This window comes from Amyelois transitella, chromosome 13 (genome assembly GCF_032362555.1).
Source record: "Amyelois transitella isolate CPQ chromosome 13, ilAmyTran1.1, whole genome shotgun sequence".
Taxonomy (NCBI): domain Eukaryota; kingdom Metazoa; phylum Arthropoda; class Insecta; order Lepidoptera; family Pyralidae; genus Amyelois; species Amyelois transitella.
In genome coordinates, this window is record NC_083516.1 from 4,112,662 (window position 1) to 4,127,498 (window position 14,837).

Consider the following 14,837-nt stretch of genomic DNA (forward strand, 5'->3'; position numbering starts at 1 on the left):
AGATCACACTGATACATACATATAATCCTGACTATATCCCAATAGGTCACGTTCAGTAGCAGTCTGTTTGGCTTAATGATAGAATTGAGATTCAAATAGTGATGGGTTGTTACCCCATCGCCTAAAAGAAGAATCTCAAGTTTATGAGCCTATGTCTTAGTCGGCTTTTACGACATCCACTGATTACATCACACTGATTTTCTATAAATTTTTGTATAATATCTATCCAAAATACTCTATATAAAATCACGTATATTTCCCGGAGGGGTAGGCAGACACTACATCTTTCTACTTGCGATGCGACCACTGCATACATTTTTTCTTGCTTATTTCATTTTGTCTAACCTCTCTTTATGTAAGCTCATCAATTTAAGGTATTGTACATATCGAGAGTGTCGCTGGTCTTATGGCTAAGTTGCCCGGTTAAAATGCGTGATGCGTAGAAGGGCACAGGTTCTACTCCCACCTCGGCCATGTATCAATGACTATTTTCGAAGTTATGTAGGTACATTAGTTTGAATTCTAACATATTCATATTCTTGATTTTAAGATTCCACATGTCTTCTTGAATACCTTGGTAGATATTTATTTCATAGTTTACTTAGATATAATCAATACAATTAGTGGCAGAACGAGGCGCGAATACTCAGGGATGCACTCGTCACAAAAAGAGGCGAGGGTAGGCCTCGTACCTACTAGGCATATTCCTGAAAGTTTTTAGCTTGGATGCTCACTCAGATTTTCTCAGATAGGACACCTACACCTATGTAGGTAACTAATAATTAAGATTGAGTGTTTATCTGAGGTATGCATATTCCTGAAAGTTCTAAGGTTTGCTGCTTTTTATTCATACTACTTTAAATAAAACCTGAGAAATAAAATATACAGATTGTAAATATAAAATGTATTTATTAATATTCGATGTAACAAAAACTAACTCATTATTTCTTTCTGCGAGTAGTTTTCCTAGCAGTAGGTTTTTTGAAAACATCGTCATCCTTTTGTTGATCTTCGTCATCTGAAAAGTGCGTTAATTGAAATTCAGAAAAACATAAATAAAATAACAGTAAAGGGGTAATCAGATAATGTTGTACACTTTCCACGGTCCCCGCATACTCTTTCATGAATATTTTCATGCAAAAATTCAGAACAACATTATAAATTTACATTCAAAACAAAACATAACAAACCTGATTCTTCAGAATTATAAGAAACAACTTTTCTAGATCTCGTTGGTTTTCTGCTAGATTTTCGAACTGAAGGTGGAGTTCCATCGTTGGCGGGTGGTTCATTCTGAGAAAACATGAAAGAGAAGTTTTCTATTAGGAAAGCATTGAGTTTAATTACATAATTAACTTATTTGACCTTAATTTACAGGAAACATAGTATATAATAATCTACTGACATAGCACAATTGACACTTGTAAATAAATACATGTATTGTCCAAAAATATATCAGTATGAACCCGATTAGTGTTGCCAGTCGATAGTCGTCGATAGTTGAGTAAAGGCAACAGTATCGATAGGATCATCGATCATACCTCATCAGGGCTCGAGGAACGCCGCCGGGCACGCCGGGGCGCGGGTTTCTTCCGCGGCGTGGCGCGCGGCGGCTCGGCCGCAGCCGCGGGCCGCGCGCCGTCCTCGCCCTCGCGCACAGCGAAACACTCCTCGATCTTATCGCCCAGCTCCGTTACTAGCGTCTGAAATATACACACACTTTAACAATCTGCGTTAACATAATTTTTCCGCCGTCAGGGTACAATATAGACAGCAATTTTAATTCCGTAATACTAACTGTGACCTGTGACTACCTGTGACTCCGACTATGGCGCACAGTTGTACACTGAAGGACCTGTCTGTATGATGCTATAAGAAATGATTCTATTCTTTACTTTAACTATTTCTGCTTCACATGGCAGTTGAGTTTAAAAAATCCTACATCAGCCATATTAAAACAAAAACCACTTACTTTAATTTCATTCTTCGCCAATTTCGACGTGTTATTCATGAGCGTCGTGAAAGACTCCATTACGCCGCTGCAATGCAGCTTATCCTTATAGCAATCCAGGTTTTCAATGAGTTTCCTCAAGGACCTCTCATTATACGAGAACAATGAGAGGCAGTACGCTAGATCGCGCCACTGGCGTTCTTCAGTTGATAGCTTGAAGCGCTGACAAAGTTTTTCTACTAGAGCCTCCATTTGACGGTCTTTTTGTATGAGTGATGTTATGTATCTGTAGGAAGGATAATCATTTTAAAGCAGTGGTAAAAAACGTACGTGGGATCCACGAAGACTGAAATTTAAGGTGCGGCATAACATTACTTTGATGATTAAAAATCTCATAAAGAAAGAGAATCTGTGAAAGCCTCTAACGCAAAAAGGCCTCGAACAAGCACTATATTTGCGAAAATAATGAGTCAATAGATTTATGCCATGAGTCTAAGATAAACTGAACTAGCAACCGAGTAGGTTATATATGGAGATGAACTTATTAGAAATCTACGTAATCATCTTTACCAAATGATTCATAACTTACAACATTATCTACGAATTATCAAGCTACAGATAAATGTATTAATAAATATTATTTAAAAATAATATAGGTATTTAATGCGCACGTATGTAACGTACCTTTATTATATACCGGACGTTTAGAATAATGTTACAATGATCTGTGGTGACCAAACGTCTTAAAACCAGTGGGCTACTGCTCTTTGGATATTTTCGGGGATAGACCTGAATTCCTTGGCTTTTGACCTACTTACTTCATAATAAGTCTATACTGGTCCTCCGGCACGTTCAGCTCAGGGTCGCTAAGGCGCGATATGATGTCGGGCATCACGTTATACAGGGCGTTGCCTTTCTGCGAAAGCTGCTTGAAGAACAGGCGCGTCATATTCGCGACGCCAGAGTCTTTGTCGGCGCAGCAGAGCGCCATGTCCGCTATCTGACCTTTTTTTTTGAAAAAAAAAAAAAAACTTTGTAGTGAATATGATGTGGAAGCCAAAGGGACCAGCTAACCTGAATCTGGATGTACGGAAATTTGAGTAAATTTAATGACCTTAACCTTCGAATTGCCAATAACGCGCAAACGGAGTTGCGGGCGACAGCTAGTACACAAGTAAAAAAAAATTCATTGGGTAAAAAAACAAAGATATTGACAACTTATCCGAAAAAAACTTCTTAAAAAAATACATATTAAAAAGAAACTGATTCCAAGAGGAAACATTCTTTTATAATTTAAATCAAGAGATTGCCAAACAAACAATAAATTTATAAATACTATTGCATCACGTGTTATGTACCTTTGACGCGCACCATTTCGTGGAGAACCAGGAATGACAGCATCTTTACAGCGCATTGCCGGACTTCAAGCTCTTCGTCGTTCAGGCTACGGAATAATAACAAAAACATTAGAATTGATGCTACCATTCCTTAATTATAGTTTAAACTTTAGTTTTTTCTTTGATAACTTCTGTTTGTAGATTTGAAGCCTACTTTTTTATTCATGTAATGAAGTTTAATGTATCATAAGTGCATTACATTTCTTTCTTTCTTACATGACAATATAATAGATAAACAAATTGAATTCAGTATTTAATGAATTCAGAATTATTAAAATAGAAATTAAACAATTTAATTGCAAATCAGGAGTTAATGCGTCGTTAATTTAATCTTACATGTGATAAATGTGATGTGTCCATGGTTGAGTGAGATTAGGGAACCGTAGAGTAAGATCGGCGAAAGCGATGGTTAGGTTGGTCCTCAAGGAAACATTCTTAGACCGCTTCAGTACTGTCACCATTAGCTGAAGACCGTCTTCGCACACTGCACTTGAAACCAACATGAATCTGAAACGAGGATAAGTAATCCGCGTAGTATACATAGATTATTTCATTTTATCATAAATTATACAGGTATTTTGTTTCCTCAATAAATATTTTCTAATATCCTTGTTGACTGTTTCTCTCGTTTTATCCTCTATTTGATTAGAAACTTTCACAGAAAAGTTTAACAGCGGGGTTATTCGCCAATGTCTTATCTTCCATTTCTGAAGGAAATTATCTATTCTTTTCCCTGAATAAAAAAAATTAAAGAAAGACAAGGCATATGTCTTATCTTATCTCTTTAAATTTGATGGTTATTTTAGTTTGAAAAATCATCTCGAATCTTGAAATTTGTTTTATAATTGAGAATTAAAAGTCCCAAGTTCTTGCGATTCGTCAAGGGATCTGGTGGATTTAAACGATCGACGTGGCATCGCAGTTTTGTGTATGACGCCTAAGATAGAATAGAATAAACTTTATTGACAAATTAAAAACCCACAATAAGGTACGAAGATTTTAAAATAAACGATAACACAAACAATAGACATATAGCTAAATCAAATAACATACACTATTTGAATTTTTTTATAACAAAAAGAAGAAGGAAAACCAAATGACAATAAAATTTAGGGTTTTCTTAGATAGTTGTCACAGATAAACATAGTTATACCTGGTAAATGTTAAAGCTGCGGCCGCTTGTAATTGCGTCGTACAGCGCGCGGGATTGGCCAACAACCAGCGAAGGAGGGGGATGTAGCGCGCTAAAGCGGTGTCGACGCCGACGATGTCCCGCTCGCATACGTTGCGGACGTATTCCGCGTCCGCGTCGTCTGCTACTGCGCCCTCGAGGCCCGCCTCGTCTTCCGTCATTGTGGTGTTTGCCTTCAGATCAAACATTTGAAAGTAAATTAATAAATATATACGGGACAAATTGCACTTAAAATATATACCTATATGGATAAACAAGACCCAGGCCAATCAGAGATAGTTCGTTTCTCATCATGCTCTGGCCAGCAAACACCGTTGGGTGACAGAGGCCGTCAAAAGTGTAGAGAAACATGTCTGAGTGGAACGCGGCCCTCAAAGCGTAACATGTTCTGCTTTGTGTGCGAAGGTGATTTTCACTCACCTAATAATATTCTCAATAAAGTTAAGAGCATCGGCAGTTGAATCATTAAGGTGCACGATCAATATGTCGTGAGGAAACCTGCACTTTCAGGCAACTGGATGTGTAACCTTGATTCAACACGGACTAGGTTCCCCTGCAAAGGTTGAGGAGGGAAATGGAAGTCGCTTTGTGTATAAATCTGACTCACCCAATCCAGGATCATGATTAAAGGCGTACTCGGGGCTCGTCTCCAAAGTTATGAGGACGTAACCGAGACTAATTCCAGGGGGAAGGAGATAGTTACCGAAGGCGCCTTGGAGACGCTGGCAGAGCGTTGTCCCCTGGAAGAAGCGCTGGCGTTGCTGACATTCATGAGCGTTTGTCTGCGGAGGTCATCAACTCGTCCGCGCTTAGCTGGAGTCGCGAACGCACTGGCTTTCTTCTTTTTCTTCTCTTCTTCTTTGCGTTCTTCGCGAACCTAATAAAAAAGCATTGTAGCAAAACAGTTTAAAATTCAAATGAGGACCAGTCCAGACCAGACCATAAACCAGTTTAATGTTATATATTACATGACGATCTGGCAAATGAGAATAACAGAAGTTACACTTAATTTAATTTCTGCACACTAAAACTGCTGCATGTTACAACAGTATGTGTACGCACTACTTGATGATTCATATTAAGTTATATTGTGATTGTTTGACGACCTGTGTTTTAACAGGTCAAAAAAAAAATACATTTCATAAACCCTGCTACTAGGGATTAGTAAAAGAATTAAATTAAAAATGTGTTTTCTCTCACCTGGTTTCTTCTTCTTAATTCGCTGTAGACGCTTGTGTCCAGATATATCAATTGCTGCAATGCGACGTGTCCCACTGCAAAAACGAACCGGGTCAACAACTCCGTGGGCATGCTGGCTTCCTCTTCACTGTCCTGGTCCTTTACCACCGACTCTTGCAGCCTTTTGAACATTTCCGACAAAATCTTCGCACAAAGGATCTCAGGAGAATCGCACACCGCGTAAATAAAATCTATAGTGTTCGTAGCGAATTGCATGAACTTATTCAACTTCGAATAAGTTTCTAGAAGGCTGTCGAATATCGCTGTGAATATGGGGTGGTCCATGGGATATCTTTGGTTTTTCTTTGCTAAACATAACAGCAGCTGAGCGCTCAGATTCCTTGAGTTATAGTCGCCTGTGAGACCGTGGGTCTGGATAACCTCCAAATTTGCCAGTACTACAGAAGGCTGGGCTTTAGATATCATGACGAGAATAGATATCGCCGCATAGCTGTCCATATCGGTAGTACCATCGATTTTCTTCAGAAACATTTCCCAGAAAACCTGAAACCCAAAAGTAAAGACAATTTTAGATGACGTTTGCACTTGAAGAAGGACTTACCTGAAGTGATAATATGACAAGGTCTTTTGTCGAGCACCCAAATATAGATTTACCTTCTGTGAAATCTGAATCTGCTCTAAATCCGCTAGCGAGGTGAGTCGCCGAGCTTCATTCATAGCATAGTAAACAGGCAGCAGTGACATCGTCTCCTCACCTGGATGATAGCAGGCGTGATGTCCCCCTTGTCGACCCACTGCTGCACGAGATGGTCGAGCGCGAGCGCACTGCCGCGGTCCACGCTGGCCGCTAGCGAGGTGAGTCTCCGAGCGATGGTGAACGCTCGCGCGCGCTCGTTTTTGTTTTCGCACTCTAAGTACATGTCGCGATATGCTCGCTCTACTGCTTCCCGTTTATCCTGCAAACATCCATCCATTAATCACTTTCCTCTAGTGCGCTCGTGATGTTTAAACCCACTCATCTCGGCCAACATTGTTGTTTACTAATTGTTGTTTAATAATATTATTTTGTTTCCAAATAGGAAAACATGGCTCCGCAGTTTAGATGTTATCAATTACACTATTCATTAAATATTTTAGGTTAGCTATGAAAAATTTACTACATTACAAGATTTATTAATTAATATATTTGATATATACTTACTTGGTCAGGCGACCATACAAGCAGCAACATAGTAGCAACGCCCACTTTAGCCGACTCTATATTAAAGTGGTGTGCTGCGGTGAAGAAGTCTATAGCTTCGCTCACGTCTCCGGCTTGCTTCGACATGAGCAAGGAGTTTATCAAAGGCACAGCTTCAGACACCATTCTACAGAAATGTACGGACTCTTGAAGGAAGGCAACTATGCTCTCTTTCTCTTCCATTTTCTTGTATAGTGCTAGCTCGTTCTCGCATTGCTGCGTCATGGATATTGACTGCCTGCGATCGGGTATGATGAAAATATTTCGCAGTAGAGCTACAAAGTAGTCTATCTGAAATACAATGTATGAATTGGTGGATTTGGATAAGTTGAATGATTTTTGACGGCGTACGAAATAAGGCTTGTTAAAATGTTAATAAAAGAAGTTACTAAAGAGTTAAGTTTAATATTTTTTGTCACTTACCTGATCACTTTTCTCCATATCACACCTAAGCAGTTTCGCGTCAGGATATTGTCTTTCCGTATGTTTCACGATCAAATAAGCTTTATGATAATTCTTATCACGCATATGTTTACGTATAGCATCATATAAATTATCCAGCGATGCTTGAGATAGCTCGGGTTCATCTTGAGTTAAAACATCCATATTATCCTTTATTGTAGAAATAACATCTTTTTCTATTTTATCCCATTTCTTTACAAGTTCTGGGTCCGGCCCAGGGTTCTGTTTCTTTTGAAGATCCTCCAGTATCTTCTGCTCTGTTTCCAGCTGTTTTTCTAGTAATTCTAGTTTGAGTTGCGCAGAGAATGGGTTGCATTCTAAAAACACCTAAATAAATATTTAAATATGTATGTGCGTAGTGCCATGTGTAAATATTGGGGATGTTTGTGTGTCTTAAACTATAAAAAAGTAAAAGAGATCATTCATTCACTTTTACCTTTTTACTATTTACTAGCTGGGCCCGCGACTTCGTCCGCGTGGAATAGTTATTTTGGGCATCATTGAAGCCCTCAAGGATGAATTATTTCCCCATTTTTTTTTCACATTTTCCATTATTTCTATTAAAAGTTGCAGCGTGCTGTTATATAGCCTAAAGCCTTCCTTGATAAATGGTCTATTCAACACAAAAATATTTTTTCAATTGGAATCAGTAGTTTCTGAGATTAACGAGTTCAAACAAACAAACTCTTCAGCTTTATAATATTAGTATAGAAGAGATTTATGTACAAATCAAATTTATCGGATTTTGTGGTATTTTCATTGCACGCCTGGTTTTGGAGGGTGATTTTTTTCTTTCCACAATAAGTTAAAATTAATATTTGATAGTTACCTTAATCAGTTGTATGGCAGCTTTCCTAACGAGTGCAGCCTTGTCTTTGAGGCGGCCGATGCCACGTTCTAGCACGGTGCGTTGCCGAGTTACGGGTACGCAGTTCTCACGCTGTAGGCGACACCAGAACTGTAGGACCTGAACATTCATTACGTATTAGGCGTCACCAAAAGCGAAATTCTGTAAAGTAAAACTTTTGAAAATGTTTATAATTTTTACTAATTTTATTGGACAAGGGGAGGCCAATTAACGTAAGCGTTTAAAGCGCTAACGCTTGTCACGCAACTATAGCTGCGGTCTTCATATGGATAAGTGACCACAAGTGGCACAAAAGTTCCAAAAGGTACTGCCCAATCCGTATACGACGTCATTTGTCATCGACCTTATTGCGAGCTACTTGGCAATGGCATACCTTGTGTCGCACGTAGGCCGAGAGGTCGTGCATGTGGTCGTAGAGGTCGTCGAGGAAGTCGTCCCGCTGCGCGCGCTGCGCGGCCGTCAGCCCCTCGCCGCGCAGCTGCACGCTCAGCACCGAGCACATCATGCCCAGCACGCTGATGCGCAGTGTGTACGACTGAGGTACAACATATATACTCGTATTTAATAACATTCCATATTGTGATAAAATAACAGAGGTCTTTAACTATATCCTGATGTAACGTTTCCAATATACATAACAAAATTCTGAGCGCAATAATGTCCTTTTGGATTAATCAGTGACTTAGTTGTAGACGGCTAGTATATATTATATTTTTTTCCAAAACCACGAAATGCGTAACATTTAACAACTCTAAAGTTATCAATGAAGCTAGCAATTAAACTGAGTAATTAAACCCTCTAAAACTGAGTATCCGGATTTTTTTAATATATCTTTTAAGTGTGATATCTCAAAGATCAATATTGGCGAGAATCAATATGTCATTCACATGTCTATTCAAACACATCTACGATGGCCACAGTACCTAAGCCCAGAGAGCATTTGCTCTGATGGCAAGTTAGGTAATTTTTTTGTGTATTCATTTTTTTTACAATTACATCAAGTTTATAATTGAGTACCTCATCACTTTCCAAGTAAGGCTGAATAGTAGCAATAGCGCCGGTCATCTCCTTCGGTAACTCATTGGTAAGCTCCAATAGGAACGCGCCACAGTTCCGCGCGGCCGCCTGCTCGGTACCGGCGCCCGCGTTCTCTTCGTCACTGGACGCTAAAGCTTCTGCTATCTCACGGACCTAAAGTTAAAAAAAATACTCTTCCTTATTTATTTTAGGCTTTATTGCATCACAAATAATACACAATTTTGAAACAACAGAAATGCCTTGTTTTTAATAACTGTTCTAATCATATTACAATTCTTATCATAAATTAAAGTTATTTGAAAACTGAATGCTAAGGTGCGGCTTGATGTACAGGAAATTTGAAAAATTACAAATACTAAGAAGGTTGCTAAATGCTGGTTAGAAATTCTAATTGGATTGTAGACAAAAGAGAATGAGAGAGCTAATATTGATGGTGGACTTAACTGAAAACTTTTTTAGTTTCTCGTTTATGTATATACTATTAAGTGAACTTAGTAACTAGGTTTCTTAATTACTATTACCATTTGAGGTCCAAATGTTCCAAGACCAAATTCGTTAGTCAGCTGAACCACACCAGCACAAATAGGGGATACAGCATGTTCAGCCATTTGCAAAACCTGGAAAATGAAAAATAAAATAATTGTTTATTCAACACTTTAAGAAATATCATTACAGGTTAACAAAATTGTTTAAAACTATATTGTCACCTGTACTAATTTGATGAGGCAAGATGTGCCATGGTTGTACTTCTTGATTAGAACACCAAGAACTTGAAACACTGTTTCTCTGATTGCCTTATTTTTGATGATCTGTTCTTCCAATACTTTGTAACATGGATCGGCAACCATTCTGAAAAATTGTTTTTTTTAGATTAATTTACCACTTATAAATTTCATTACATAAAAAGGTTGAATAACATTCTTTTGGTTCATTGAAAGTTAAGGGGAATACCATATATTAACACTTCAATTTGTTCATTCCAAAGTTAAAGTTTCATGTACTTACGAAACAAAATTATCCTCTGCCAAAGGTGGGTCCCATAGTCTAGAAAGGGGTTGCTGTAGAACCAAATGCAGTGTGACTAGCGCAGCTTGCTTATCTGACTCTGTCCACCCACAAAACTCTTCATCATTGGTTGCCTTCTTGCCTTTTTTGCCTAAACTTAACTTCGTTGAGTTCTGAAAAATTTGTTTTTGATATAGTTAATTGATTCAAGCTTATTTATAAGAATTCATTTACTTGATAATAAAAAATAATTCAGAATCTGTCTTTCTTCTTTCTTGTGGGGTTGGCAGAGCCAATGGTTTTGAAAAGACTGAAAGGCCACATTTGGCTATATGGCTTAATGATAAAATTGGGATCTAAATAGTGACAGGTTGCTTGTTCATCACCTAAAAGGATCCCAAGTTGCCTTAGCCGCCTTTACGACATCCATAAGGAAGAATGTCGTAAAAGGTTTATTATCAGGAACCATACAGCAAATTACACAGATAAAACAGCTGAACTGGTTCTTAAAAAATTTAAATAGCTGAAATGTCCAGAAAGGTCTCCATGAGATTGAAGGCATGCAAAGAGGTGGCAGATATAAGGTTAATAATTTATTTAATTTTGAGGAACTCACATCTGCAGCTAACTTGGCATCTTTGGTCTTCATAATTTGGGTGAACAGATACAAAACCATCTTGACAATATTAAGATTCTTGGTCCTCACATCGGTGTCAATTTCCTTATCTTGAAAAATGGCTTCCAAGTGATTGCAAAGGTTTTTTGCAGCTCTTACAATGTGGTCAAATCCTAAAATGAGATCATGCTATCACAATATCTTCATAATAATTTGATAGTGTCTGAGCCAGCATGCATCTGTTTGCTAAGCTTAAAAAAATTCAAACTTGGTTTTGGTTGTAAGGTTTAGTTATAAGTTGACCATTTTTAGCAGAGCTGTGAATTTTTTGATAAACTATTTTTAAGCCAGTGTTACCCTTAAAGGTTTTGCCTGTCTTTGTGCCAAATATCATCAAGTTCAGTTAAATAGCTAATTAACTTCTTCCGAGTGATCTCGGTTATGAATTTTTACAATAGTTAGCTACCTAATATGTGTGATTTGCCCATAAATATGTCAATTATATTTACCCTTATTTATAATGTTCCATTCTAATTTATTGCCATGTACTATAATGGAAAAGTAGGTGTCAAAATGTTCCAAAATATAATCCACTCCTTCAGAGTTATAGGCGCGTGCAGCATCTGCAAATCAAATTATAATTAATAATTTTTAACTATATTATGTAACAAATTAATATAATACCATCAAGTAAAATTACAAATTTATCATTAAAACGTGTTAAGCAAATTCAGGGCAGTGGTTCCACTAGTTTGAAAGTAATCAGTGAACTGAAGATGATAGCTTCATGTACTTGAGAAAAGGTGACATATTTTCACCTTGCAGCTTCGATAAAAGTAATCTGGGTTGAACAACATCTTCAACATGATACTGTCCGGCGTGAGATTCCAGTAATTCATCCTTCTGTAAGGGAATTGCAAATTCAAAGTGGCTCATGTCGAACTTGTTCTTTTGTCAACTTTGTGTAGCTTTTAATATATTATGTAGACTGATAACTAAACTGCGACTTCTCTGACGTTATTTTATTTCGCTTTATATTTAGTGAAAATTATAGCGTAACAATCTAAATGATGATTTCGTTCAAATAACATTCAAAGAAAGCGACAAAATCAAACAAGAACAACGAATTTATTTTGAAAATGACAATGATAACTTAGATTTATTTGACATTTTCGTTCAAAAATGTGAAGCCATTACACAAGTAATGTTTTTAATCTTTGCATTTATAGATATACGAATCGTACTTTACCGAAAAATGACAGTATTTTTGCGCAATGGCAATCTTTTTTGACACGTTGGTTACATGTCATTTGACGTTTCACTTTTCTGTTGCCAGCGCAGAACATAAACTTTCTTTTATGAGATTTGGTTCTTGATCTATTCGGTTCTGATCTTTGCAAAGTGCTAGTGATTTGATATATTGGAAATATTCAACAAAATGTCTGGAAAGAGTAACAAAGCTTTCACGAAGGAAGAAGAGCTGCTGCTACAGGATTTTAGCAGAAATGTGTCAACGAAGTCATCTGCCTTATTTTACGGGAATGCTTTCATAGTCTCCGCTATTCCCATATGTAAATATTTGATTTGTATTATTTTATGTGTGCGTCTATCTTTTCCAATTGATAACCATACCAGTTTCATACATAAAATCATTGTTTTCTGATGTTGTCACAATAGATGTTAAGTAACCTAATTTTATTATATTTCTGTCATTCAGGGTTGTTCTGGAGGGTGCATGCCTTAGAAGTCAGTACGTCTTTAGTCTGGTTTGCGTTAGTGACAGGCGCAAGTACTTGGCTCCTAGCCCTGGCATACCGTAACACCAAGTTCCAACTGAAGCACCGCGTAGCAGTCCGCCGCGAAGATGCCGTTGCCCGGGAGATGTCTAGGAAACTTGCCGAAGATAAGAAGATGAGCAGAAAAGAAAAGGATGAGAGGTATTTAATATTTTTTTACTCAAATTTATTCACAACATATGTTTGCTTGTGTGTTATTTATTATGTTATTTATGTCCATCAAGGAAAATAAGAATAAAACTTAAAATAAAGAGAAATTCAGTACAAGGGCACTAATTATTTCTAGAGAAATTTCTCCAGCAGGCCCAATGTGTTATGCTACACCCAGTCAACTATTTTTTTTTCATTTCTTTAATCATTAAAAATTTAATACTTTCCAATAGCTATTTATTTTCTAATTATTATAATCACTAATATAAATTAACTGGCACTTCAGCAAAGAAGGATTAAGTTACTTAAATTTTTGTTAAAATTAAAAATTTATAAGTTGATTATACTCAACAATCTTAATAAATAAACTTGTTAACTTATAAACATATGCAGGAAGGTGCTACTACTACTTACTATTCCTAAGTAATATGCATTCTTGATCCAATAGTGACCGAGCTGTGCTCAGTGAACATCAGAAAAACTATCCCTGTTGTCAAGGATCAAACCCAGGCACTTGACTTTAAAACCAATTGCTTACCGACCGAGCTCCCACGTCAATCGTGATCGTGGTGCCAAAATTATGCTTAATACCTACCAACCATTTTATATGGAAAAAGTTTTTGGGTTAAAATTTGAGATAAAAGAATTTTCCCAGACATAGGACTCAGCTATATCGTTTTTTGTTTGTTGTTGAGTTTTTGGGAAGGCAAGTACAAATATATATAGATAAGTATTGCTTGTTTAATAGTACTTATAGGTTTTTTAAAGAATTTGGGTTAGAAAAATTTAAAACAAAGCTAAATAAAATGAAAAATATTTTTCAGAATTCTGTGGAAGAAGAATGAAGTAGCTGACTATGAGGCGACCACCTACTCCATCTTCTACAACAACGCCTTGTTCCTCACCATCGTCATCCTCAGTAGCTTCTACCTGCTGCGCTCCTTCACACCTACAGTGTATCCTTTACTATATTTGGTTCTGCTGAGAACATGCTTAAACCAAGTTTATTTGAATGTGCAGTGTGGTTCCCAACACTTTAAAATAGAAAATGGGATAATATTTCCCATGAATATCAGAAAAAAATTATCAACTTGGGATTTTCCTTGAAGGTGATAGCCTAGCAACCCATCAGTATTTTAATCTTAACTCCATTAAGTAAAGTTAACTCGGATTGTTGAGGGGTTATTAAGCAATACAGCCAAACATGACCTTCAGTCTTTTAAAAACTATATCACGCCGTTTTTATCGCGCGAAAAACATCCCTCGATGCCCCATTTTACGACATACTAAAACACCAAACAGCCATGTAGTGTCTTCACCTGGTTGGGGAGGAGCACAGAAGTTGGGTTCTTACACAAAGCTTACCTCCGCAGGGTGCTACCAAGTTCCTTTGTTTTATGGCATACTAATTTAAGAATAAAATTGATTTATTTTTTTTATAAATAGCCAAATTTCCAATGAAATACTGAAATTTTTGTCTTTCATTGTATCATAAAGTTTCCTTGCACCAGCTTTCGCTAGCTGATGTAATTATTTTTTGCTGAGTTTTATCTAAATCCATTCAGTAGTTTTTCTTAGAGTAACTGGACATTCAAACATTAGTGCATCTCACAAACATTCATATTTATAATATTGGTATATTAACTTCCTTAGCAGAATTTACAGTAACTACATTGTATCTCTGACTGCGGCGTCTGGACTCCTGGCTCTGCTCTCCACTGGCACCAAGTGATTTGTTGGACAAGACTAATTCAGTGAATGAATGTGTGAAATCAAATTAGTGCAAACATTTAAGTTTCACCGTTAAACCAGAGTGTTTGAACTAAGTTGTTTTTAAGAGTGCTTGTTGAGTAAAAATGTTACTAGATTAATTTTATAAAAGTAAATTAAAGAACAATAAAACAAGTTTTAAACAGTCTTCA

The 14,837-nt window shown here is 37.1% G+C and overlaps 2 protein-coding genes across 3 annotated transcripts; one reads left to right on the plus strand and one right to left on the minus strand.

The window, feature by feature from the left end:
• Window positions 1-883: 883 nt before the first annotated feature.
• LOC106141080 (condensin complex subunit 1) lies at window positions 884-12,094 on the minus strand. 2 transcript variants are annotated; one of them, XM_060947545.1, is made up of 22 exons: window positions 11,788-12,094; window positions 11,479-11,592; window positions 10,970-11,142; window positions 10,354-10,526; window positions 10,056-10,197; window positions 9,870-9,965; window positions 9,328-9,501; window positions 8,684-8,845; window positions 8,272-8,409; window positions 7,404-7,769; window positions 6,942-7,271; window positions 6,496-6,696; window positions 5,741-6,283; window positions 5,244-5,417; window positions 4,502-4,713; window positions 3,685-3,855; window positions 3,310-3,395; window positions 2,770-2,956; window positions 1,973-2,237; window positions 1,542-1,703; window positions 1,191-1,293; window positions 884-1,018 (listed from the first exon to the last, which is right to left on the minus strand). In XM_060947545.1, exons 1-22 carry the CDS (start codon window positions 11,903-11,905, stop codon window positions 942-944), a joined length of 4,167 nt encoding a protein of 1,388 aa, XP_060803528.1. In that variant the 5' UTR covers window positions 11,906-12,094; the 3' UTR covers window positions 884-941. The 2 variants fall into 2 exon arrangements, with proteins under 2 accessions (XP_060803528.1, XP_060803530.1); XM_060947547.1 differs by lacking the exon at window positions 11,788-12,094 and adding an exon at window positions 11,670-11,691.
• A 182-nt stretch (window positions 12,095-12,276) lies between these two features.
• On the plus strand, window positions 12,277-14,830 carry LOC106141079 (translocon-associated protein subunit gamma). Its single transcript, XM_013342733.2, has 4 exons — window positions 12,277-12,540; window positions 12,687-12,906; window positions 13,740-13,871; window positions 14,581-14,830. Exons 1-4 carry the CDS (start codon window positions 12,408-12,410, stop codon window positions 14,645-14,647), a joined length of 552 nt encoding a protein of 183 aa, XP_013198187.1. The 5' UTR covers window positions 12,277-12,407; the 3' UTR covers window positions 14,648-14,830.
• The last annotated feature ends 7 nt before the right edge of the window (window positions 14,831-14,837 follow it).